At 40.9% G+C, this 27543-nt stretch overlaps 1 protein-coding gene across 2 annotated transcripts in view; it reads left to right on the top strand.

Annotated features, from left to right (window-relative positions):
* The window catches only part of CSMD1 (CUB and Sushi multiple domains 1), a 1746885-nt gene that overhangs the window by 1145983 nt on the left and 573359 nt on the right, over positions 1-27543 (top strand). For both annotated transcript variants that reach the window (XM_049704254.1, XM_049704253.1), the window contains exon 7: positions 27455-27532. In XM_049704254.1, the coding sequence (XP_049560211.1) occupies positions 27455-27532 (78 nt within the window). The remainder of the gene's footprint in view (positions 1-27454; positions 27533-27543) is intronic.

Below are 27543 nucleotides of genomic sequence, written 5' to 3'. Positions count from 1 at the left end.
TACCGTTCATAGATAGTGTCGTATTTAATGCCACTTGATGAATTTGTCTTTGGAATTAGGGTTGATGACCAGACCGTCACGTCTTTTGTATCATCACTTGAATTCGGTAGGAAGACCTAGCTCTGCCGCAGTGTGGTTTTCTAGGGCTTGTTTTCTCTTAGTCAACACTGGGGGTGCTCAGTATCATTTGAGGGAGCTTTGCCATTTTCCCACGACTGGAGCTTACAGCCCCAGAAAGGGCATGGCATGTTCACTTTTGGCTGAGGGGCCGATACTTGCGTTTCTGATCATGATCAAAATTCAAATGTAAATAAAGTATTGTCCACAGGCATTAGCTTCAAGTATGATTTCCACCTGAGTTTGAAAGAAATAAAAGGTGTGATAGCCACCATGCATAGTTTATGAAAAGAATATAGAGTAATAGTAATTAAAGCCCAGGCCTTGTGTGTATATATTGTGAGAGGGATTGAAATATGCACAATGCATGTAAAAATACCTAACTGTCCTCTACTTGCTAATGTGGTATTTAGTTTTCTTCTTAGGGCTCTCTCTCTCTATTTTTAAAAATACTTTATTATTTTAGAGTTTTAGGTTCACAGCAAAATTCCACAGAACGTACAGAGATTCCCACACACCCCCGGCCCCCATATATGCACAGCCTCCCCCATTATCAACATCCCACACCTGATGGTACACTTATTACAACTGATGAACCCACGTAGACACGTTATCATTACCCTAAGTCCGTAGTTTACATTTGGGTTCACTCTTGATGTTTTACATTCTATGGGTTTGGACAAATGTGTAATGACTTGTCCATGGTAATGGAATCATACAGAGCATTTTTACTGCCCTAAAATATCCTCTGACCTCTCCTGTTATTTGAAACATTGTAAAATTCACAACTTCTTTGAATTTATTTCTATATTTATTGAACTTGGAGAAAGGAAGAGGCAGTTTTCTTACACATATCTACTAAATGTATTTACTAAATGAATGTGTATATTAGAGTCTATATAATGATTACAGAGAGAGCCTACAGTAATTATCGACTTTAATGTTGGAAACATGTAAACACCAGCAAGGGAGACATAGTTCACTTCCCCTTCATTAGTTTGTCAAGTTACTTCGCCTTCATTAGTTTGTCACAGTGTTCTTCTGCAATCTCTTGCAGGTAATTTAGTTGTTTCTTATAAAAATTTCCCGTGACAGTCATCTACCTATGGCATTACAAAGAAAGTCAGAGTTCAAGGAAATTGTCACCCTGCAAAGATTAAGTAAAGGCTGGCTTAACATGAAATGGATTATGTTTCTGTAGTTTTAAAGACCACCATCCTGGCTATTTTTGATTTTCTCTTTGATTTCAAATGATCTCATGCAAATATAGGAATTCAAGTGAATGCTGGCAGAGAATCTTTCATTAAATATCACTGCCTAGAGACCTGAAGAGACGAAGCCGTAGTCGATTTTCCTGGACAGAGCAGAGAGATCGTTGAAGCATCCAAAGTAGCTTAAGAAAAGCTCAGTAACCAAGAGGGTGCTTTCTGCTGGCAGAGTTTTGATTTGACTTAAGAGGAAAGGCACTGCCCTGCACAAGGAGGTTGGTAAAAGAGAAAACAGTGAGAGTCTAAGTAAAAGATGTCACAATCAATAAAGGGAGTTTGGCCACAGACTGAACAATAGGATTCCATTTAAAATTTTATTTTAGTGCAACCCTTTAATTTAATTCTAAAACAATTTTGACTTCTGTGTTCCTAAAAGAATTCTAGAAATTAAAAAATAAAACCTGCAAGAAATGAGATTCAGAGGGTTGAACTGGAAAAATTAGGTTCATATTAAGCCGATACTTTTTTCTCATGAAAGAAAATTCGTGCCAGTCTACCTTAGCGTGATAACATGCGGGTCATTACTACTAATCGGCTTATCTCCAGAGAGCAAACATCAGTGCTGGTTTCTCTAGATAGCCATTGTGTGTGATGAGGACTGCAGCACACAAGGTAAAGGAAATGTGATTTTTATTAAAGCAACAGTTCTTGTTCTCATCCCGTGTAAGTTTAAAATGTAATACGTGACAACTGTAGAGGCTTCCCTGGTGGCCCAGTGGTTGAGAGTCCGCCTGCCGATGCAGGGGACACGGGTTCGTGCCCCGGTCCGGGAAGATCCCACATGCCGCGGAGCGGCTGGGCCAGTGAGCCATGGCCGCTGAGCCTGTGCGTCCGGAGCCCGTGCTCCGCAACGGGAGAGGCCACAACAGTGAGAGGCCCGCGTATCGCAAAAAAAAAAAAAAAAAAAAAGTAATACGTGACAACTGTAGTTACATGATTATTTTATATAAATTAATGCAGACTTGGCTTCAGCTACAGCACTTTGTGAGCACAATAAACATTTCACAATCAAGTGTTGAGCGCCGTCTGTGAATCAGGTCCTGGGAGGACTGGTTTGGGGTGCTGATCTCACACAGAAAACACACACCCTGATAGGACTTGAGTACCTTCTACGTGTAGGAGCTGTGTTCTCCCTCGTATTTATGTAGACGTATGGAACTCTCACTGATGTCTCACGAAACAGTATGGTCACAGTGTTGCCTCTTGGCAAATGAGGACCTGGGAGGTAAAGTCAAGTGGAGATGTTTTTTCAAAGTCACCACTAAGTGCTAATGGTAAGCTGAAGCAGCCAGGATGTGGCCGATGGTGCCCGTGTCCACAGCTTCACTCTGGAGAAGCAGAGTCACAGATGCTACAAGATCTCGGGGCAGAAGGAGGGTCCCTCTGCCAGACTGGCAGTGGGTGGTCTGGAGCTGAGCAGACCCAGGGGCTGGGGTGGTGGCTGGGTAGGAAGTCGACACATTGGATGTGAAATGCTACTCAGACCTTAAGAATGAGGAGTATGTCTACAATATTAGTTTTAACTGCTGGGTAATATTCTGTTGTTTGAATTAAGCACTACTTATTCCTCCATTCCCTTCACTGAGGAAGGCTCCCAATTTTTGTTTCTTCAAAATGTTGGCTGAAAAGCAAGTTGTGTTAATACACGTAGACATGATACAGTTAAGGTAAACCATTACAACTAGTTATTTTTATGAATATGTACAGATGCAATGACATGAGAAGGTTGTTTTGAGTATTAAGATGACTTACTGTCTATAAAATGCATACAGCAGTACTTGACACACAGAGTTTGTATCATCAATTTCACACCCATTTCAGAGTAGCTGTTTGTATTTCTCTTCCCTCTATTTTTTTTTTACCCAAAAAGACTATTTCTGCTGAAAACCTATGTATTTTACCCATTTACTTGTCTATTAGTTCTCTTCTTGTCCTGGAAGGAAAGCTATAGGAAGGCAGGATTTTTGTCTATTTTTTTTACAACTATATTTCCAGGACTTAGAACAATGTCAGACACAGATTAAGCAATCAACATACAGTTTCAAAATGAGTAGTGATACAATATATCACTATAAATAATTGGCGAGAGTAGCAAGGAGCTTGCGTTTTGTGTGTAATAATATCATGAAGGATAACCATGTGCCAGTCCTTGTTCTAAATGCTCTCTGTTGTCTGTGTATTTGGACGAGCCTAGCCATGACGTAGCCCATGGGTCAGCTGTGTGGACCGGGGCACCAAGAGGTTACAGCTTGCCCTTGGAGAGGGGTAAATAAGGAGTAGGTCAGGAACTGAAGTGGGCCACTCTGACTCACATGGAAGAAGCAGTGTAAGAATGATCTGTGATGTTTAAAGTGCAGAATTTGTTTTTACTATGTGGCTTAACAGAATTCCATACTTTTGCACACATGAACATGCTGACATTGACACAGATGCAGACTTTTAAAAACAAAACGTTTTTGTTTTGTATAATATATCTGTCAGGTCTCTCCAGAGAAACAGAACCAACCGGAGGTAGATGATAGATAGATAGATAAGTAGATAGATGGATAGATAGATAGACAGATGATGGAGAGATAGATTGATTATAGGAATTGCCTTACAAGACTCTGGAGCTCCAGAAGTCCCTAGATCTGCCATTTGCATGCTGGAGAACTAGGAAAACCAGGCTGGCCAGAGGCCCAAGGACCAGGAGTGCCAATGTCTGAGGGCAGGAAAAGATGGACAGAAGCTGGGCAGCTCAAGCAGAGACAGCCCTTCCTCTGCCTTTGGTTCTGTTCAGGCCCCATACAGACTGGGTGATGCGCCAACGCCCACACTGGGGACAGCGATCTTCTTTACTCTTTCTACCCATCCCAGCGCTGATCTCTTTCAAAAACACCCTCACGGGTACATCCAGAAATAACATTTTACCAGCTGTTTGGGCATCCCTCGGCCCAGACAAGTTGACACATAAAATTAACCATCACATGTAAGTGTTTACTAAATGGATTCTAGAATCCAATTCCAAGATGACTAAGTCAATATTTACAGAATCTTCATTTTTTTAATTTTTATTTATTTTTGCGGTTCGCGGGCCTCTCACTGCTGTGGCCTCTCCCGTTGCGGAGCACAGGCTCCGGACGCGCAGGCTCAGTGGCCATGGCTCACGGGCCCAGCCGCTCCGCGGCATGTGGGATCCTCCCGGACCGGGGCACGAACCCGTGTCCCCTGCATCGGCAGGCGGACTCTCAACCACTGTGCCACCAGCGAAGCCCCTCTTCATTTTTTTTAAAGCTCATCAGTTAATTCCAATGTATCAGTCAAGTGTGGAATCCGTGTTGAGTGATGTCACTCAATATTGTAATCAGGCAAAAAAACCATTATGGAAACCTTGGAGATGCTTCAATTAACATGTGCCCCGTTCCGGGTAACTCTGACCTGTGAATGTGTGAACTGAATGGATGCTCTTTATTGACAAGAGTTGTGCAAGTGTATTGTGTATCCACAGGTCCACGGTTGATAGCTTACCTTCCTCTCTTCCTCTCACATTCAGACCCATACCACCTATTCTAAGAAGTAAACACGTAGTTTCCCCTCCTTCCCCCCATATTACACACCACTGGAGAGTGACTGCTGTTCTTAGAACAAAGACAGAGGTTATTACGCAGGGCTCAGCAAAGCAATGGAAGAGTTATGTCTATAACTGGAAACGTAAAACTGTCTAATATTGTCCTACTGTTATTAGCAGCAGCTGCTTTAGACATTTTTCATTCTGGATACCAGGGGCAATGCATCATTGTAAATATTGTCTCACCCCCCACCCCCCAATTCTAGCACACTGGGAGATCTGATTACAGAAGCAGCCCCTGCAGAGGTACACAAGGTACTATGGAAAATTAATCTATTGAGCTTTTTTATTGTTAGAAATGTTCTTGTTATCTAACTTAATTTGTCTTATAATTATTTAATCAATAGCTTTCTATTAAATTTGGTAAGAAATCACAGTCCATAAGCTACTGATCTTTTATACTCATCAATACATTGAGCAGATATGATATTTCAAATTCCATTATTTAAATTGAGCAGTATCACCGAGGTTTGTAGTCAGAGGCAAACCCATTCTTATGTTATATTGTCCAAGAGCCTTTATCAATCAGTGATAAAGGTTGAGTAGCAGTGACAGAGAGAACAAAACGTAATGTAACAGGTATCATGTGTACACACAGGGGAGATGGTAGGAGATACAGAATTGAAGGCACCAGTTCTCATCATGAAATGCAGCCTTCCAATTACATGCATCTATTAAATGGTTTAAGTAGTATAGCACTGGTGTAGTAATCTTAAATAATTAAGTATCTTCATTAAATATTAACTTAGTACACTGAAACTCATAAATTCACTTTTAAAATTCCTCACATCTTAAAGAGCTTGTATGCATTTTTGAGCTCATTCACTATCATATGCATGTATCTGTACATATATACACACACATACTCGTACATGTAGACATGCACTCACACACCTAATCAGAAATATATTTTAAAAATTCCCTTCTGGGCTTCCCTGGTGGCGCAGTGGTTGAGAATCTGCCTGCTAATGCAGGGGACACGGGTTCGAGCCCTGGTCTGGGAAGATCCCACATGCCGCGGAGCAACTAGGCCCGTGAGCCACAACTACTGAGCCTGCGCGTCTGGAGCCTGTGCTCCGCAACGAGAGAGGCCACGATAGTGAGAGGCCCGCGCACCGCGATGAAGAGTGGCCCCCCCGCTTGCCACAACTAGAGAAAGCCCTCGCACAGAAACGAAGACCCAACACAGCCAAAAATAAAAATAAATAAAAGAAGGCTCAATATTAAAAAAAAAAAATTCCCTTCTACCTGAACGAGATGGCGAGTAAAAAAATAAACTCTATTATCTATCATCTATTTCTCAGTTTACAATAAATTTTCATGTAACTGTGGATCACTTTACTGACAAACATCTGAGATGAGGCAGGATGATAATTGAATACATGACATCTCTTACAACCCCTGGGACTCAGAATTTCAACCATGATAGCCCAGCATTTGTCTTTTCAGTTTTTATTCCTAAAGGTTTCAGTTCATCTGGGAGGCTTTTTTATCTTTTCTTTCTGTCTTTTAAAAAAATTAACTGAGTACTTAACTTTCCTCAAAGAAGCAAACAAACTAGAAAGATGAGTGTCTCTGAAACACTGTCTTCGTGGCGGATTGCCCAAGCATAAAATCGTCGTCCTGCATGGAAGAATCTGACAAGCTCTCCTGATGTTTAGTAAATATTTTCCACTTCTCATTTTTGGGTTTATGGTTCTCTGTTTTCTTGGTTAAACGGATATCCTGAGAAATGACTTGATCCAGTAGAACTTGTTTATTTTTAATTTCATTGATAGGTAACAGCTGAAAAAGTCCTTCAAAAGACAACTCATCAACTTACTGATGGTGAGACCAGATTCTGCAAAGGTTAAATGACTTGCTCAAGCTTATTTCTAACAGAGAGGTTTTAAGCTTTCCTACAGAGTGCAGCGTCCTATCAAGTTTTTGCCCTGCGAGGTGGCCCCGGGGGGGAAACTGCTAAATTGGTAGAGTCAGTCCTCTCCTGGAAGCTCTTGTTCCCAAGACAACCACTCAGATGGCCCCTACGCAGAGCTCACCCCTCCCTGGCCCTCTTTCCCTGGTGGTATTCATTTTTGTTAAGTTCTTCTGGTCCCAGGAATGGAAACTCATTTAACAAGCTTAAGGAAAAAAGAGGGTTCCATGGGAACTAGTACACTTTATCCAAAACAAATTGAGAAAGGGGACATTCTGCCCCTCCCATAATATTGCTACAGCTCCGTAACCATCCACCAAGCTCATTAGCAGCAAGGGTGTGGAGTCAAGTCACCTGGTTTCAAACCTCAGCTCTTATTCCTTAGGGCAAATCATCTCAGTGCTCTAAGCCTTATTTTTTTCATTTACAGAACAGGGATAATAATGGAAACCTACTCATAAGTTATGAGAAACAAACAAAACCTTGCATGTCTAAACTATAAGCACTCAATACATCTTGTTGCTGTCATTGTTATTATTACTGATCACTTATTCAGTCTCTCTACCCAGTATACCTAAATTCTGTGCTTCATAACTGCTACCCATTCCTACTTTCTGCTTCCTCCATTTTTGCTGGCCTGGTGGTATTGATGCTAACTCCTAATTCCTTTCAGTACATCTTTAAGCTTTAGATCTTCTTCCTAAAGTTCATATTTTTAATAATCCTATATTAAATTCTGAAGTGCTAGAAACAGATCAACCCGGCCATATTAGCTGTGTTGGCTCAAGTGCTTATTCACTTGCAGTGGGTTTGAGTTTTCTTAGTAGAGACTATAGCTGGCGGGTGTTGTTATTAATATATCTGCTAGGGAAACCTGAACTCTTACCAAGATACTCAACATTCCTTTCTATGTTGGACTGTATTTCCACCGAAATGGACTATTTCTCCATCTCCTTCCTTCAAAGGCAGGCATTCAGCAAAAATCTGTGTATGGAGATAAATCCTTAGATACGGATTGCAGGCTGGTGATGCCAGGGGCTGGGGAGAACAGTGGGGAGGTGGAGAAACTCCTTAATGGGCACAAGGGGTTCTACTTGGAAATGATGGAAATGTTTTGGAACTAGACAGAGGTGGTGATTGACAACATGGTGAATGTAATAAATGCCACTGAATTGTTCACTTCTAAGTGGCCGCTTTTACGTTATGTGAATTTCAACTCAGTAGTGTTTTTTTTAATCTACATTATAATAGGACTAGAAAGACCCTCCCATATATTCTCACCCAAAGAAAAACTATTCTTCTTCTAAGTGAAGTGATGCCCTAAGGCTGGTAGATGTCATGATAAATGAAGGTCCTTGTAGCAGAAGAAAGGCTTCCCCATCCTCTCAGATTCTGTGACTGGGCCCAAGAATAAGACTAACAGAAAACAGATTAATAGGAGAAAAGCCTGCAAATTTTACTTCATATTTTTACCTGCACATGAGAGCCTCAATAGGAAAAATGAAGACCCCCAAAATTGGTTATGACCAAGAATTATATACCTTTTCTTTTTAACAAAGAACAATAATTGTGTGGAAAAGTAACAAGACAAAGGAAAAGGGATTTAATAAATTGGTAATTAAACATAAAGAATTCCTTATGTTGTCACCAAAAAGAAAAAAAAAAGAAAAAGAAAAAGGGATTTAAGGCCATAAATTGTAGCAAAGTGATGGAAACATACAGGGGAAACTAATGGGAGATGAGGGTCATTTCAGTAGGTCTGTCTGTCCAGGTCCATTTCAAGGTTGACACCCCCTACCCCCATCTCTGGTGATAAGACTGTTCTCTCCTCTGAGGGCAGGGAGAGCACTTTTCTCAGGGGAAATTTCATGACCTGCTTTCAGGTAGGAAGGCGGAGGGAAGGAAGTTCTTCCTGCAGCTGCTGTTTCTCAGGTGTCTTCACGGTGAAAAAGTCAGTACGCCAAAGGAGCATATTTGGGGGTGGTGTGTTCTGAACCTCTTCATACACAAGACATCATGGCAGCCAAGCTTGATTTTGCCTTTCCTCCAGGCCAGGAACCGAGAGGAGTACTTCACATACACGTAGAAGCCCTTGTTGGTGCCCACAGGTGCCCTCGGCCTGCCTCTGAGTTTCCTGCAGCCAGGTCAGTAGTTCCTGTGCTGATGCTTCCATTCTCAACCTCCCTCTTCCCTCTGCTTCTCCTCCTGAGGATCCCTTGCTCTGAGAGCCTGTTCAACACAGAGCAGCCTGGAGGTGCTGGGAGAGAAAGACCCCTCAACCAAGGAGACAAAGGAATTGGTGGGTAACCCTCTCCACCTTTTATCCTTTCAAAGTTTTGTTCTATACGGTTCCCTAGAAGGAACCCCAGATGGATTGAGGCCCAGGTGCCCAAAGCAGTACCTCGCTCATCAGTGAATACTTTTTCCCCTTCTCTTTCCACTTTCCTATTCCCAGGACCCTTCCCAGATAAATGGAATGCATCCAAGTCTTTCTTTCAGCATCGATTTTTGACCAAACAAAAATTAAGTGAATGCATTATCTCATAGAATCTTCATAGAAGCCTTTGGAGGTGGATGCAAATATTATACCATTTTGCATTAGAATACTGAGAGTAATAGAAAGTTTCAGCGATTTGCCCAAGGACCTGCAGTTATTAAGTGACAGAACCCAAATTTAACATTGATCCATGTAACTCCCAAGCTCATATTCATAGCCCAACACTGTATTTTATATAATTGAATCAAGTTGTAATAATATCTAGCCTGGCTCGGAGGAAAGATATCATCCTTTTATAGCCCCTAATGAAATAATGGACCTAGATAACGGTCATCAATAGCTCCTGAAATCACAGAAAGGCAAACCATACATTGTGTTTCCTGTTAGAAATACAAAACGTATCTACGAGGAATCCTTGCCGGAAGAGTAAGCTTGAATCCAGGCTTTATCTGGCTGACAGTTTACAGGACAGTCAAAGGACAGAGAAGGATACAAAACACCTTCCCAGTAACATGGTTAGTAAAATCTACCAGCAGGAAACTCTACAAAACACAGCTCACTGTGTTCAGTAAATAAATAGTCGAGTGAATGGGTGAGAGAAGAAACAGAAACTATAGAATTCTAAAAGAGACTTCAGAGACACGTCAACATCATATTTGAGGCCTAAATATGGAATTAGATTAATTTTTAAAATGAGATAAGTAGGGAAATTGGAATCCTGACTGGATATCTGATATCAAGGGATTATTGTGAGTATGTTTACATACGATAATGGTATCCTGGTCATTCATTTTAAATGAGGATTCTATTTTTTTTTTTTTTTTTTGGCAAAGCCACGTGGCTTGTGAGATTTTAGTTCCCCGACCAGGGATTGAACCCATGCCGTCCACAGTGAAAGCACCGAGTCCTAACCACTGGACTGCCAGGGAATTCGTTCATTCATTTTAAAAAGCATCTTAATCTTTTAGAGATGCATACTGAAATATTTAGGGACTTGTGAGTTTATGATCTCAGGTTTGCTTCAGAACAACCTGGGTAGGGAGGGACATTTGTAAAGGTACAGATTTAAAAATAATAATAAATAATAATTTATTACTGCAGTTGAATGATGGGAGCATGTGGATTCTGAATGCCTTTATCTGTAATTTTGTTTATGCTTGAAATACTTCTTTCACTCTAAAACGTTAAAGAACACAGCAACCATTGGCAGGAAATGAGACTTTGAGGCAGTAAATCATTCAACCTATTATAATGGCTAAACACTTTGTCTTATCACCTCTAACATTTAAAAAAAAATATCTGGCATAATATAAATTGTATTGTGTGTGAACATGTCATAATCTTGGCTTCAGAGCTTCATCTCTGAGTGAGCTCCTAGATGCTTCTATCAACCTGGAACAGTGGATGTTTCTAGGTTCATAAAATGGGATAAGGACAGTGTCCTTGATGAGGATAATAAATGCCAGGAAGATCAATCCCTTAGAAAGAAAACTCAACTTTTTGGTGGCGGGGGTAGCAGAAGGGTGTACTTGTAGGTACTAAGAGCATAAAATGTATAAAATTCATTGGTGGTTGCAAACTATCAAGTATAATCAATCCCCACCACTAATGTACGGCCAGAGTAGACATCAGTCAATTGAGGGAGAACAGGTCTGAAAAGCCATCATGGCTGGAGTTCTTTGCTCTGAGCACCCAGAGATTTGCTCTGTCAAACTCAGTGGTGATCAGGCCCAGAGAAACTGAATCCCACGGATTAAGCTGCCTTGGATCCTGAGGAAACACCAGCAAAGAGAAATGACTGAGTCAGAGGCTGTGAATGCCAGGGAGTACAAATGTTTCCCCCTCTAATCTATCCACTTTAGTAGCCAGAAATATTAGCAGGAAGCCACATTATCCACTTCTTTGGTGGAACCATTATTTCAGGGAATGGAAGTGCTAGAAGCCATCGCGGTGACCATGTCGTCTCCTTCTGAGTAGATCCATTTGCAAATGGAAAAGAGTCTGATGGACAAAGGAATGATCAAAGCTTGAGGGTGAAAGAGATGGACGGTCTCAGGGCCTCGGGCTGGAAACACTTGAAGCCCCTGGACTTTGATGGAGCAAGTGACACAAGATCCTGGGAAAACGGTCTAGCAAAGTGTGTCTTATATTCCAATGCACCCCTTGTGTCTCTGTACTAAGATACACTAATGAACTCAAACCAGTTATCATGTGGTCTTACCGTCCTGCTGTGCTCTGGTCTCTGTCAAGTCTTTTTTTTTTTTTTTTTTTTGGTGCTTATTCTACAGCTTGCTTTGCTGGGGATAACCCATTGCCCCATTTGCAAGTGCGTGAGGGTCTAGGACTTAGTAAGGATAACTGACCTCAGGGCTAGCGAGTGGTGGAAGAACTAAATTGGAAAGGTCTTGCTCTGAGGTCCACCAGAAAACACCATGTACTCCAAGCTGTATGGATGCCAGCGGGTTAAAACGTTCCCCCAGCGAACACTTAGTCATATGACAAAGACAGGGAAGAGTGTGCCTTAATAACCTGAAGTGGTTTTAAGACAGCAGTTACATACTGAATGTAGTAAATCCTGTCATGAGAGAGTTTGCCAGATAGTCAACAACATAATTTTCTGAAAGGTTGTCCCCTTTAGCTGTCAAATTGCATTTCTCTGGTTGCTTAGACTACTTGGAGAATTATTATTACCAGATCTTGGATTAGAGGTTTTGCTGAGTGATTTGGAGCTCTCGCCCCAGGGAACAGGTGCATTATATTCCACGACAATACCGTTGCATTGTTGCGTGACATTGTGCGCGAGTCATTTTAAAATTGTTGGGTCACTGAGTTATTTAGATTTTCCATATGGTTGGTGTCAATATCTAAAAAAAGATATTGTATAGTATCTTTAAAATAACACATTTGTTAATATCACTACCTCCGTGCTCAGAAAAGTCTTGAAGTATTAGGAGGTTGTAAAAATCACAGAGGCAGATATGCTAGTTTTCCATAATCCTGATATTTGCTTAAACACTCAAATGTCATCATCAGAAAAAATATCATCCAATTACGTTTCCGGAAATAGCTGACTATTTTCAGGTAAGTAACAGCAAATACTGTACCTAAATGTGAAAACCTGAATATCTGAAGATGATAAGCAGAATTCTAAGATGATCCCACCGACCCTTGACCTTGTCTGGTGTTCCTCCTTTGAGTGATATGAGATGTCCCTCCTGTGATTTGGCTACATTATATGGTACAGTTGACTTTAAGAAAAGGACCCTGTCTTCAGTGGCCCGGGCCTAATCCAGTGAGCCCTGCCTAGGAGCTCTCCTTGGAAGAGAGAGTCTGTGTGTGAGAGATTCAGCATGAGGGAGATTCTCCATTTCATTGAAGATGGATGGGACTACACGGCAGGGAAGGGTGGGTGGACTCCAGGAACTGAGAGTAACCCCAGGTCAACAGCCGGCAAGAAGATGCGGGCCTCAGTCCAACCACCAACAACCTGACTGAACCTGGGTGAAGATTGTATCCAGGTCCCCCAGATGAGAAGTCAGCTTGGCCAACTCCTTACATGTTAGACCCAGGCCAGAGAACCCAGTTTGTGACCTAAACAATCATGAGACAATACATTCTTACTGTTTTAAGTACTGTTGGTGGTACAGGTGTCCCTAGGTATCTGTGGGGTATTGATTCAGGACCCCCTCAGATACCAAAATCTCTGGATGCTCAAGTCCCTTTTATAAAATGGCTTAGTATTTGCATATAACCTATGCACATCTTCTCGTATACTTAAAATCATCTCTAGATTGCTTATGATACTTAATGCAACGTAAATGCTATGAAAATAGCTGCCAGCACATCACAAATTCAAGTTGTGCTTTTTGGAACTTTCTGGAAATTAAAAAAAAAATATTTCCGATCTGTCGTTGCTTGAATTCAAGGATGTGGAACCTGCAGATACAGAGAGTCAACTCTAATTTTTTAGGCAGCAATAAAAACAAGTACACCCATCATGACTGTTAGTCTTCTTTTTAAGTAAAAATGGTGCTCCATGAAAGAGCAGCTGGCTCATCTCGGAAGTCAAAGAATTGCACAAGCACTTCTCCTCAAGACCAGCATCATTCTTTGCTATGCAGCAGAAGTACGGTAAAAGTTACTTCCCGTTTCATAAGCAAAACATTAAAAAGCCACGCACTAAAGGGTTTAGACTTCATAAAATTGATGATTTTCATCGCTTCTTCCTTGGCATTCTTCACTTAAGCACCATGAGTAATACAATGACTGCGGTCCTGTTGGTGCCCCTGCCTTGATTCATGCTGAGGCTCCAGCAGGTTTTTTACAGAGTGAAACAAACAAAAATATCTTGGTATGAACGTGAGAACAGTTTCGGCCTAATAGGGCCCCCAGACAGTTTTGGGGTCCCCGGGCATATGCGGTACTCTTGGAGAACTGCTAGGGAAGTTGATCTCGTCTATTTCCAGCTTTTCAGCTGCGTCTGTAGGCTGAGGATTCCCCAATGCATGTCTCTAGCCTGAGTCTTTCCCCTGCTCAGTCTCATGTAGCCAAATTCTTAGCTCCAAGTCTAATAATAGGCATATCAAACTCAGCACACCCAAAACCACGACTGACTTCCCTACACAACCTCATTCTCTCTAGACCGCCATATCTCAGTATACGCAGGATGGTCTAATTAGAACACCTAGCCTAAAAGGACTTCAGTTCATAATTTAGAATCCAGAAAACAGCTATTTCAGAGCAATTTACAGAACGTTATGTTATAACACACGCATTTCATGCCTGGACTGAATAGTTCTACTAATGGGGACTTTTCCCACTGTGTTCTTTTCTAAGGTGAGTTATCAATGGGGATATATTGGGAATATTGGCAACAGGTAAGATTTCTAGATCAAAGTTCAAAGATAAGAGAGCAGATTCTCTTCATGAGAGAACGCTTTCAGATCTGTTTTAGGTCAAGGCAAACACTGTCTTATGTTTAGTCAAGATTAGTAGGTTAATCAATTTGTTGACTCCTTAGCTTTGAGGCTTCAAACTATTAAAGTCACTTTCAAGTTCATCTTAACTTTTATGGAAGTTCGATGTCATTATATTTATATGTTTTTGCCTTCAAATGTCTGCCTCCCAAAGCTGAAGATATCTGCATTTTCATCTCTTACAATAACTGTTTAAGTTTCTGACACATCCCTACATGCAAAACATACACTAAATCCGCTCCCTTTGTACCGGCTTTGTAGGGGTTTTGGTGATGGGAGGAGAGGAGGAAAGAGGAAGGTGTGATAAGTCTCTGTGATATTTAGGTTTATCAGTGTTTTCTATCAGAAATCGTCAGCCACTGAATGGCTCTTCATTCCCTATTTCCTTCATCCGGCATCTCTTGGAAAATGCCCAGTAATTAATTTCTCAAAAGTGGCTTATGACAATTCATTCAGAGAGAAATTTTATTATTCCCATGTAAAGAACTTACATTTTGTCCCTTTTTACAGCACACTAAGTTTGATTTAATATACCATTTAATGAAATTAATGAGGCTTTTCCAAAAGCAATGGGGAAAGTATCAAAATAATAGTACTTACAAAGTCATAATAATTGAAGTAAAAGTGGGGAAGGAGCAAATACTTTTCAACCGAAAATACCTTTCCAATTCAGAAACAAAACAATTAAAAAATATCTTTCTCTCTCCTTCCACGCGTTAGAGTGCCATAAGTTGTCTTGTTATCAGCAGCTGAAGGGAAAATGATGAACTCAGTCTCCCTGTGGGCCAGTTAACTTTTTGGTGCTGATGGTATAAACCTGGTGAATCGTCTGACAGGACTGATTAGGAAAAGCTGACCTACAGAAGTTCCTATTGGTCCTCACTGCCGAAAATCTACAATCCTACACCCACAGGAGCACACACCCAAGTACAAGCCCGTGCATCCCACATCTTGGGGGCAGTGCTGCTTACAGAGCAAGAAAAATGATTGGACTCAGGAGTTTCACCAATGAAACAGCGTTTGTTCCAGAATCGCGCAGAGCCAGGGAAAGAAATCAATGTTTTTAGTGCAGCCCAGTCATCTGTTGTTCAAAGGTGCAGTCAGAGCCTCCCACCTTGTAGGGCTGCTTTGAACAGGGTCAGGGTCTTGAAGGCTTTACAACTCTGCCCCCTGAAATCAGTCTCCCGGGGCTCAGTTTACATGCCTGCCACTGGATATAATTTGAGCTTCCCCAGGGGTCATGGACGAGAAATATGCTTTTATTCTTTGCGTGAAAGAATAAAGATGTGGGCCATGGAGATATGAGCTCTCTCCCACCGTGAAGTGCCGCCCCTGCTGGAGAGTGTCAGGCGGGTGAATACAATACACCAGTCAGAGGCATTGAAAGGTTTATGGTGGCAGAAAAGCAATGGCTATCCTGGGATTTACTGTCAACAGGTCCTCACCGCGGCTTACAGGACACATGTATTACACTGGAGCTTGTATTCCTTATGCAAATGTTTTAATCGAGTTAATCCTAATGAAGGCTTCTACCAACCTCATGAATAGAAGAGGCAGAGGTGGTTGTTGAAGTGATGTTCCAGTAACTTCCCTCCTTTCCTCGCCCCTCACTTTTTGTCTATAAAAGGCTAGAGATAGGATTCTTTGATCAAGGCTCTTGATTTTTAGGAAGGCTGTACCATTTCCCCTCAGCCCTCCTATGTGAGAATAGCTTGACTATATCACCTTTCCAACATTGAATTTTAGCATATAAAAGAAAATGTTTTCTAACTTGGAAGTTGAAAAATACTATCTCATTTTTATTCGCACTTAAAATCATGTCTTTATTCATTTATTCTTTGAGGTAAATCTGACTATTATTGTCTCATGGTTTGTATGTAATTTATAGGGAGTTTAATTGTTACCACAATATTTTTATTAATCTAGAAATAATTGCTGTCTCTACTAGGTTATTTTGTTGGTTTATGGATTTACTTGCTATTGGCTTACTGATGACAGGCACATGCCAATTTCTCTGTTGGAAATTAAGGTGATAGGACATGGTCCTAATTCCTCGGGGACGGTACTCAGGGAGTTAACAACTTCTTCACCAAGACCAAGCTGTGATTAAAGGCTCGAAATTTTCAGCCCTACTCCACGTCCTCCAGAGAGGGGAGGGGGCTGGAAAAGGAGTTAAGTGTCCATCATGCCTACAAGATGAAGCCTCCATAAAATCTCAGTAGTACGGGGTTCAGAGGCTTAGCAAACATATCCACACTGGGAGGGTGACCCCAAGTCCACAGGTACAGCGGTCCTGTGCTCGAGACCCTCCCAGACCTCACCCTGTGTATCTCTTTATCTGACTGTTCATCTGTATCCTTTATCATATTCTTTAATTAACTGGTAACGCAAGTAGGTGTTTCCCTGAGTTCTGTGAGACACTCTAGCAAATTAATCAAACCCGAGGAGGGGGTCCTTGGAACCTCTGATCTATAGCTGTTCGTTCAGGAGCACCGGTGACAACCTGGACTTGGGACTGGCATGTGAAATGTGTGTGTGTGTGTGTGTGTGTGTGTGTGTGTGTGTGTGTGTGTGTGTGTGTGTGTGTGTGTGTGTGTGGCAGTCCTGCAGGACTGAACCCTTGACCTGTGGGATCTGACACTGTCTCCAGGTAGATAGTGTCAGAAATGAGTTAAATCCTAGGACACCCAGCTGCTGTCACTGAGTTCGTGACCAGAAGTGAAGAGTTTCGTGTGAGTGGTAAAGGAGATTCAGAGGAAGGCAGGAGCGTGGGGAAGAACTGGCAGCCATATGTATTTAATGCATAGTGTTCGTCCAGTCCGAGGACCAGAGTGTGTTCTGTGTGAATGGTCTTCAACACTCCCTAACAGTCCTGCCCAGAAGCTCACTTTTCACTATGCACGGAGCGTCTTGTGCATCCGTAGTGATACTCCTGCAAGTCATCCTTATATTTCAGAAGAAAACGCTGGAGTTAATTCTCTCAAAGTCCGCCTTGTCATAAGCCATAGAGGGAAGATTGGAACTCTGCTCTGAATTAAATACTGACTTTCCTTTATTCTGCATTATCTGCCTAGAATAAGAATGAGAAAATAGAATATCAGAAGCCTTAAAATTCAAGCCCTTTAATTAATCGATGAGACAAAAAGCAAGGCTGTGGCTCAAGATTTCAGGAAATTTCAGAAGTGAGACTGGAGCTCTGGCCTCCGGGCTTCCTGGACAGACCTCCCCCCCTCGACCAACCCCCACTGAACCTGACCTTGTTATGAAACAGTTGCCCAGGCTGCAAGGTCAATGGATTCTGGTAGCCTGACTGGGAAAACTCAGAAACTTCAGAAGGAAATCTTTTCACACATAAAACACAGATGAGAAGAGTGTGTTAAGGGAAAAAGACACAGAGTCTTTATTGGAATGTGTGGATTATCTGAGATGATTCTGCTTACAAGCCTCTAATACTTCCTGTACCTCCATAAAGGGGAGACGGTGAAGGGGAAAAGTTGCTTTGGGGGCACCTCACCCCTTTGTTCCCCTTCTCCCTTCCCCCCAATGTCTCCAGTTGGTGCCCCCCTTCTCCCCTCTCTTGTCTCTTGGTGCCCTCCACCCCCTATTTTGGAGGAAAGTGCCTGAAAGAAAGTGTGTGGAGTAACCCAATGAATCACTACAAAGCTAAGTAAGAAATCTTTTAATCTCAACGCGTCCCCCGTTAAATTCTGAATGTTCTTATCTCTGACAACTTAAATCACAGGGAAACATATTGTTTCATTGGAGTCCCTGATATTTTAAGCACATGGGGACAAAGAAAGTTAATTGCCTTCCTTCCAATAAAGCCTGTTACTGTAATTACCCATTAAATTAGCAAAGAATGCAATAGCCAAGGGTGTGCGGGTGTCCCACACTAACCCTTCAGACTACTCAGACATGGGTATCCATGTGTTAATCATAACTCCACGCATGGAAGTTTTCTCCTTCAATTCGATAGTGCTGTTAAGTGACATCAGACGAAAACATTCTGATAGCCAGGAACAGGGAGTTATCAACAACAAAACTGTTAATACTGTGAAGCATAATAAATACATATCCGTGACATTTCAGATGCAAAAGATCCCTTTTAACCCCAAGCTTGAAAAGAGGATGGTTTTCTCAACCAAAGAAGGGACACTGGCTGATTTAAGAATCAAAAGGAAATTTGATAATCTACTTACTAAAACTCGGTTGTCAGTTTTTCTCAAGGGTCCACGTTCCAGGACATCCGATAACCTGATGAAAAATGTAGGAATTCCTGAGCGAGGCTAAGCCTACAAGGGAGCTGCTGGCAGAGTACCCTAGCAAAGGCAAGAAAACAATTATTTCTAGATTTAAAAAAAGGTTTTTTGCAGTAACAATTAAACCTCATAAAATAATGTACAGCAGCGCTCCCCACCCCTGGCCCTCGGTTTCAGAGACTGGAGGGCAACCTCGGTCCCAAAACACTAAGCGGAAAAACGCCAGAAGTCAACAGTTGAGAAGTTGTAAATTTCACGCTGGTCGGAGTCGCGTGAGGAAATCTCGCGAGGTCAGCTGGTTCGCGCTGTGGGCGAGACTCGTCCTGTAGTGCCGCTGGCCAGACCGTCCCGCCGCTCGTTTGTCAGACGGGCTGCCGCGGTACCGCGTGACCCTCGTTTTACTGAAGGACGACCCCAAAGCCCAGGAGGAGTGACGCTGGCCGCTGGAATGTGCCCAAGGGAAGCCGGGAGGCGCTTCCTTTCAGGGAAAGTTGTCGAATGAGAAGAAAAAGACTCGCCTGCTGAGGTGGCTAGGAGCTCGGGTAAGAGCGTTCTGCCGGGGACATTGTGACGGAGGAAAAAGAAGCGCGCGCTGGTTTTGCTGTCACACCTCCAAGTGCCGAAGTTACGCCACAGCGCGTGACCGGTGCGTAGTCACGACGGGCAAGTCATTGAATCCGTCGAGTCAGCTAGTGTGAGGGCGAGAGAGGCCGCAGGCGCACGACTGTTAGCGCGGCCGGTGGTTCTAGTTCTCGTGTGTGTGATGAGCTGCTGGCGCTCGTCTCTGACTCGGCCCAATTTAGGGTTTAACCTCGGTCCCCAGGCGCGTGCGCAGGAGAAAACGCGGAATTTCTGCGTCCGCTCCCCTCTGCGGCTTCGGGCAGCCCCTGGGGGCGTCCGAACAGCCGTGTCCCCGCTGCATAAGGAGGGACGGCTATGTAGACCACGAGACAATATGTTATAGGAGAGTTTATCTCACAGAACGAGGGAATAAGCACCTTACTTGTTTGAAATGCGGATAAAAGTGAGGTGGCATTTTTCAGTTATCAAATTGGTAACTGTTCTCTTATACATGCTGTATAAAATTGATAGCCAACAAGGACCTACTTACTGTACAGCACAGGGAACTCTACTCAGTATTTTGTAATAACCTGTAAGGGAAAAGAATCTGGAAAAGAACATGTATACGTCTTATATTCTCTCTCTCTCTCTCTCTCTCTCTCTCTCTCTCTGAATCTCTTTGCTATACACCAGAAATTAACACAACACTGTAAGTCAACTATACTTCAATAATTTTTTTTAAATTAAAAACATAAAACAGTGTTGGCAAAGGCGATACAGTCAAGATATTCTTATATTCAGCTGGTGAGGGGAATGGGTACAGTTTCCTAAAAATCAGTTTAGCACTATGTGTTAAGGCCTTGAGCAAAGAATCCTAACTCTGGCCCTTTTTTTTCCATGAAACATCAGAGTTTAATGATGTGTTGGAAGCTGTTTGGTATCATATACAACTGCAAGAAGTAAGAAAAAGGCTAATATCTAAGAGTAAAGGGATTAAATATATTGTGACCAATCCACTAAAAATGTTTTTCAAAAGTATTCAGTGACCTCAATATCTGATTAAAAATTGGGAATTCCCTGGTGGTCCAGTGGTTAGGACATGGCACTTTCACTGCCGGGGCCTGGGTTCAGTCCCTGGTTGGGGAACTAAGATCCCTCAAGCCAGGGCGGGGGTGTGGGGGGGAAGATATATATGTATATATGCATACACACACTATCTAATGAGAAATATGTAATAAGCAAAAATGCTCAAAACAGTCATAGAAGCAGAATAAAAATACATTACTGTCTTATTTTTATTCTGTAAATATATGTGTCTTTACCAAAATGTCCTATTAACTTATATGTGCAATATACATAGTGTTGTAAATAAATACATAAAAAATGATGATAACAGCAGTCATCTCTAGGTGATGGGTTTATTCAGTCAGTTATTTTTAGTTTTTTCTTGATAATTTTTAGGTTTTCCCAAGTTTTCTACAATGTCCATATACTACTACAATCATGATAAAAGAATTCAATAGAAAAGGAAAACACACTCAATGGTATGTGACTCAGTACAAATTTTTGTTATAACAGGATGAATATTAATAAATATTTAACCCATGTTTAAGCAGCTAACCTACATGTTCATTCAACGATTTGTTAGATAATGGTTTGAAGAGTCAGTTAAATTCTGATTTTTAAAAATGTGGTATGATAAGACATGTTTACTAATATATAGTTACGTAAGTATTATATTGTATAATGCAATAACAAACTGTTTACAACAAGAAAATTTTAAAACAAGTGGTATCATTTATAAAGGAGACAGCATCTCCTCCTGGTAAAGCAATCAGGTTCTAGAATCAGACCCCCAGCTCCAGGACAGCTCTTCCACCTTAAGCCCTGTAATCTAGGATAAATTATTTAACCTCTTTATAGCTCATTTTTTCTCCATAATAAACACCATAAATCTTATAACTTTGCGGTGGAATGAAACAGGATGTATATAAAGCACCTTGCAGAGTGTCAAATACATAGTAATTTTAAAAATTACGACTCATTAATAATACTGTAATATTAATGATAATTTATTAGATGATTATAATACTTCTATTGAATGTTGGTCAAGGGAGTACATGGAAAGTTTAAAAATATGGCGATAAATACCAAAGCATCACAGGGCGATGCTCAGATTTACGAACAAGGAGTGACCATTGAATCAGAGGAGAACCGGAGCGTGTGGGGTCTGGACGTGGGGGGAGGGGACCTCACATCACAGACAGAGGAACTGGAGAACTGACCACAAGATCTAGCAACAGGGAGGTGACAGCTCACCTTGATAGGGCTGTTTTCAGGTTCAGGAGAGAATGGGAAGAGATCAAAGAAAATGATTCACTGGAGGAATTTCCTCTCCCTGCTCCCAGGAGAGGAGAGGAAAGGGCCAGGCAGCTGTGGGGAGTATGGGCAGGAAAGAGTTCTATTTGTTCGCTGCTCGCATGCTTGCCTTTTTGCTTGTTTGCTTTGTCTCGGTTCCTAAAGATGGCAAGTGAAACATGTTTGTATAATAATGGGATTGATCAAGCAGAAAAGAAAAAATGATTGTGAGGAAGGAGGAAAATGATGGCATCATGTTATTGAGGTGATGAGCGCCAGTGCAGACAGAGGTGGAGGCTCTGGTTTTAGATGGGAATGGCTCCATCATCCACGATAACAACCATATAAGGTCATATGATTAAACTGATTTTTATCAGCATCAACATGAGCTATGCGTTCATATAATTAACAGAGAATAGGAAAGTGGGTCCATACTGAGATATTTAGTGATTCTTAGGGATTCTTAGAAATACTTTGATACAGTTTGCAAAAAAATTTAAATATGTGTTAAAAATATAAAGTGATATGAATTTTGATGACTCTTCGTCAATATAAAACACATAAAATCTAATGAAATGTTAAACGATTTAAGTAAGGGTTGCTATAATTGGATCTATTAATGAAGCAAATTAATATTTTGAAAGTATTTCTAAAACACTATGGTGTAAATGCTTAGAAAAAAAGTAAGCTTTACAGTAAGTGAAAGAATGCAAACCACTGGGATTCCTCAAAATATATTATTTTCAAATCATTTATTTTTCTCTTCAAAATGAAAAAGATTAACAAAAAATCTCTGAGATAATCCAGAAGTTTAGATTTTTTTCCCCCAATAATAAAGGAAAACAAAAAATTTTCCAAACAACACATGAACCAAAAATATTTTTCTGAAATATTTTGTTTTCCTAATTCAAGAATAAGGTAACATATATAATGGAGTTTGAATTATCATATCTGCTAAGGTGACAATATAAAAAGACAATGTATTGATAAATACAAAAGATTAATAGCTTATGGACTGTAATTGCTTGCCAAATTTAATAGAAAGCTATTGATTAAATAATTATAAGACAAATTAAATTAGATAACAAGAACATTTCTAACAATAAGAAAGCTCAATAAATTATGTATGTTATATACATAAATATTTTACATATTTTATATATAATGTAAAAGATTTAAGTATACAACAATAATATATATATATGTAAAATATTTAATATATAACATATTATATATAGTGTATAATATGTAAAAATACATAACATATAAATAAAATATAAAATAAATGTGAAAGTGTATATATGTGTGCATCTGCATGCACCTGTATAGTAAGCTCTCGCAACTCAAAGGATTTCCAAGGATTTCACTATTATTGCTATCAATGATTGTGAATATTCTTTTCACGTGCCACTTAGAGGGAATTTTTTAGCCTGGAGAAGTATTAATAAAATCACGATAATCCTCTGAGTTAATAATAAGTCCAGAAAAAGAGCTTATGTTTTAAATTCCAAACCCTGATTTCTTCAATTTGTCAGTAGTTGGTGTATATATGTGAAACAGTTTCCTCTGTGGTTTGTGAGGTTTCTCAATGGCTTCCGTCCCTGTATTTAGTAAATTAAGTTTGTTTGAAACAATTTTGCATTTTATTTGTTTATTTGGAATTTTCTGAGCTCCCCATTATGGGTAAACTATGGTGTTAGACATTGAATCCTATCATCTGGTATAGGAATTTCCAAGGACACCAGAGGCAGATGGTAGGATTGGGTTTCCTGAGAGAAGTCTGATGTGTGTGGAGGATCTCAGTAGACTCTGACTTCTTGCTGCTGGGGCCAGGGGAGGGAGCTGGGAGGGTCCAAGGAGCAGGCTGAGCTTAATTAGGGGTCAGTCATGGACAGAGAGGGGAAGGACATTCTCCCTGGAAAGGACAGAAAGTAGTTGTACGTAGCTGAGTGAAGCTAACATCCACCAGGGAACTTTTTTTTTTTTTTTTTTTTCAGTACGATGGTGATGTACTGCTGTGGATTCTCCCCTCCTCTGAGTTCTAACTTGTTTCAAATTAACACATCCTCTTTCTGGACAGCCCTGGTTCTTGGCAATGTTGTGAAGAAAAGGAAGGGACCCTCCTCAGAGGGTCTTTCCCCTCATCACCTCCCTGAAGCCCCTCCTGTCCTCCATCCAGAGTCCTCCTCCTTCCCTCCCCTCAGGGCTGGGCAGAGAGATTTCCATGTTCAAGGACAGATGCAGCAGATGAGGGATGGGGGGGGGTAGAAATAGTACCAGCTTGCCATTTTGTTGGTGCAATGGTTATGAAATGGCTCCGTAGCAAAGATCAGTACCTCTCTCTAATCATATCTGACCCTGAGTCGTCTTCTCAGTCCACTGGTGAACATCGGCGTCTGTCACTGTCTGGGTCCTCCCATTTTCTACACCATGCTGCAGCACCCCACCACACACACTCCTCATTCCATAGTACCCCAAGACGTCCTCTCAGGATGCTCCCCATCACAGGAGTGCTCCTTGGTCCTCTTCTCCTGGACATCCATCGAGAGGCCATCCCTCAGCTTGACCACAGGCCCCATCAGAGATGGCCCCTGCCTCACCCTCAATGCCTTGTGACCAGTTTCCAAACATCAGATGCCCTGCATCCATGGCTTACCTGTAGTTGTCATGCATCTCAGCACTGGTGAAAGCCACCATCTCCCCACCTGCTTCTGAACCTGCTCAAATGCCAGCGCCTCCTCTTACTTCTGAAGCAACTTCCTATAATAACCTCCTTTGGGGAGGTTTTCTTCAGTGCCTCCTTTGACAAGGAAAGGAATTGTCAATACCAATGTGAGGAAATTGCTTCTTTTCTTGAATTCAAAAGCTTGGTTTTTGGGAGGAAGGTGGGAAATGGGAGAGAATCAGCTTTTATTTTGTTAGTGCAGAGAGAAAAGAAATAACAGAGTCAATAGTTTAACCCTGGTGTCACTGCGATGATTTGAATTCCAGGTACAGAGTTCTTCGGCGTTTTCAGCTTCTTTCCAGGTGCTGGGATCCTACAGTCTCTACCTCCATGCCTTCCATTGTCAAGTGGGCAGAATACAGTGAAGGGTGTTGGGTTCTGAGTGGGAAGATTTGAATCCAAATCCCACATCTTACTCCCTATGTCCTCTCAACAAATCTGTGAACCTTGATTTCCTAATATGAGTAAGGATCTTCATAATACCTACTTCAGAGGGTTGTGGAAAGAGTTAAATACCATGGTGTGTTTGCAGATGCTTCCTTAAATGTAAGGTAGTGTACAAATGTCACCGTGAAGAGGCCGGATGGGAAGTGGGATGAGGGCCTTGAGAGGTAGAGCTACAGACACATGGTACCCAGAGGGTCAGAAAATTCAGTGACCAGGGGAAGGGACAGGGAGAGGGAACAAATGTCCAGTAATATCAGCGATGGAAGGACAGTCCCTCCTCTGGGGAAGCCATGTGAATGCAAGTGATCCAAAAATAGCAACAAACACTGTCGTGTATGGAGCCCACGATGTCCAGGGTCTGCTCCTAAAAATGGTGCATTCATTATAGTGCAGGGAACACATATCTGTTCCCTGCATTTGATATCAGCATGCCCATTGTATTAGTCAGGGCTGTTTTGAGAACCAGAACCAATAGGATGATATATATCATACCATCCTATATAAGAAATATAAGAAGTTGTCTCTCATAATTATGGAGGCTGAGAAGTCCCAAGATTTCAGGGTGAGTCAGTAAGCTGGAGACCCAGAGAGCTAATGGTGTGGTTCTAGTTCAAAGGCTGGCAGGACCAAGACCCGGGAAAAGCCAGTGTTTCAGTTTGAATCTGAAGGCAGGAAAAAAAATTAGTATCCCACTATGAAGGCAGTCAGACAAAGATAAATACTGGATGATTTTACTTTTATGTGAATCTAAAAAACAAAACAAACGAACAAATGTAATGAAACAGAAACATTGTTAAAGACACAGAGAACAAACTGGTGGTTGCGAAAAAAGAGGGGTCGGGGGAGAGAAATAGGTGAGGGAGATTAGGAGGCACAAAATTCCAATTACAAAATAAGTGAGTCACAGGGATGAAATGTACAGTGTGGAGAATATAGTCAGTAATTATGTAGCATCTTTGTACGGTGACAGATGGTAACTAGACTTATCGTGCTGACCATTTTGAAATGTACAGAAATATCAAATCACTGTGTTGTACACCAGGAACTGACATAGTGTTTTAGGTCAGTTATACTTCAAAAAACAAGCAAAGAAAAACAAATAAACTTACAGGAAAAGAGATGAGATTTGCAGTTATCAGAGGCGAGGGGTGGAGGGAGGGGGAATTAGTTGAAGGCAGTCAGAAGGTACAAATTTACAGTTATAAAATAAATAAGTGCTAGGGATGTAATGTACAACTTGGTAAATATAATTAACACTGCTATATGTTATATATGAAAGTTAAGAAAATAAATCCTAAGAGTTCTCATCACAAGAAAGAATTTGTTCTTTTTCTTTTATTTTGTATCAATATGAGATGATGGATGTTTACTAAACATATTGTGGTAATTATTTGATTATACATGTAAGTCAAATCATTGTTCCATATACCTTGAACTTATGCAGTGCTGTATGTGCATTATATCTCAATAAAATTGGAAGGAAAAAAAGCAATAAAATTGAAAAAAAATTATAACCCAGTATGAAGGTAGTCAGGCCAGAAGAATTCTCTTCTGCTCAGGAAAGTGTCATCTTTGTGTTCTATTCCAGTCTTCAGCTGATTAGATAAGGCCCACCCACACAGAGGGGGGGGCAATCTGCTCTACTCAGTCTGGGATTTAAAACTTAATCTCATCCAAAAACAACCTTCACAGAAGCACCCAGGAAAACATTTGACAAGGTATCTAGTCACTTTGGACCCCAGTCAAGTAGACATAAAAAGTAACCATCACACTCCTTTTGCAGATAAGTTAACAGGCTCTGAATTAAGTAACTTACACAGGCCACATAGCTAGCAAGTTGTGAGCAAAGATTTGAGCCCAGGTCTTCATGCTACTCTAGGTCCATATATGTAAATCATATGTAAATATGTAAATCAGAAATCTTTAAATTAACATATTTTAATTTTAATAAAGATATGATAATTTTAATATTCAATACAAAATTTTGAATTAAACTATTATTTATTTTCTTCCCACAAATGACTTCCCACTTTTTTTCCCCAGAAATGACCACAAAAGTGGAACTTCTTAAAACATTTAATGCAGAACCTAGTAAACTCAAGAAACTTAAAGCCTGAGAACTGTGACTTTAGAAACCAATGTCATACATTTTTTATATTGCCTGTAGGTTACGAGGGTCTGTCAGTACTGGTGTTCTTAGCATTTAATCATGCACATTTAGAACATTTCCTCCTACTAGCTTCCCATCAATAGATATTTGTTAAACTTTGAGTGATTAAATGACTAGATGAGTGAATGAATGAATAAATTTCATTTTTCTTCAAAATTTTTCATGTATGTAGCAAATTTAGAAAACTCTAGTCACTGCACGTAAGTTGAGAGAGCAGTCTGCTGGGTCATTTGGCGAAATGATAATGATTTGTAGAATTTGCCATCACTGGTGGTAAGCAGCTTTGGGTATAGATGGTAATCCTACCACATACTATTTTTAGCTTCTGACACTGCTGTCATAAGATATGATCTTGCTGGTTGATAGACTTGCATTAATTATTCACAGGCTCTTATACTTCATTTGCTTTGCATCATTCACCCCTTAGAATGAATCCCATATTCCAGGGGTTGGTAAGAAAGCAGTTATGACTGGAAATGCTGTGAAGATAAAACGCAATTTTATGATCTCTCTCTGAGTCGTACCTAATAATGGTTTTATTTTGTTTCTTCCAGTGAAAAAGGCGATTGAATTGAAGTCAAGAGGAGTCAAGATGCTTCCCAGCAAGGACAGTAGCCATAAAAACTCCGTCTGTAAGTCCTCT

Source organism: Orcinus orca, chromosome 21 (genome assembly GCF_937001465.1).
Source record: "Orcinus orca chromosome 21, mOrcOrc1.1, whole genome shotgun sequence".
NCBI classification, from domain to species: domain Eukaryota; kingdom Metazoa; phylum Chordata; class Mammalia; order Artiodactyla; family Delphinidae; genus Orcinus; species Orcinus orca.
The sequence above is the reverse complement of the archived record's forward strand: the minus strand, read 5'-3'. Positions and strand labels throughout refer to the sequence as shown.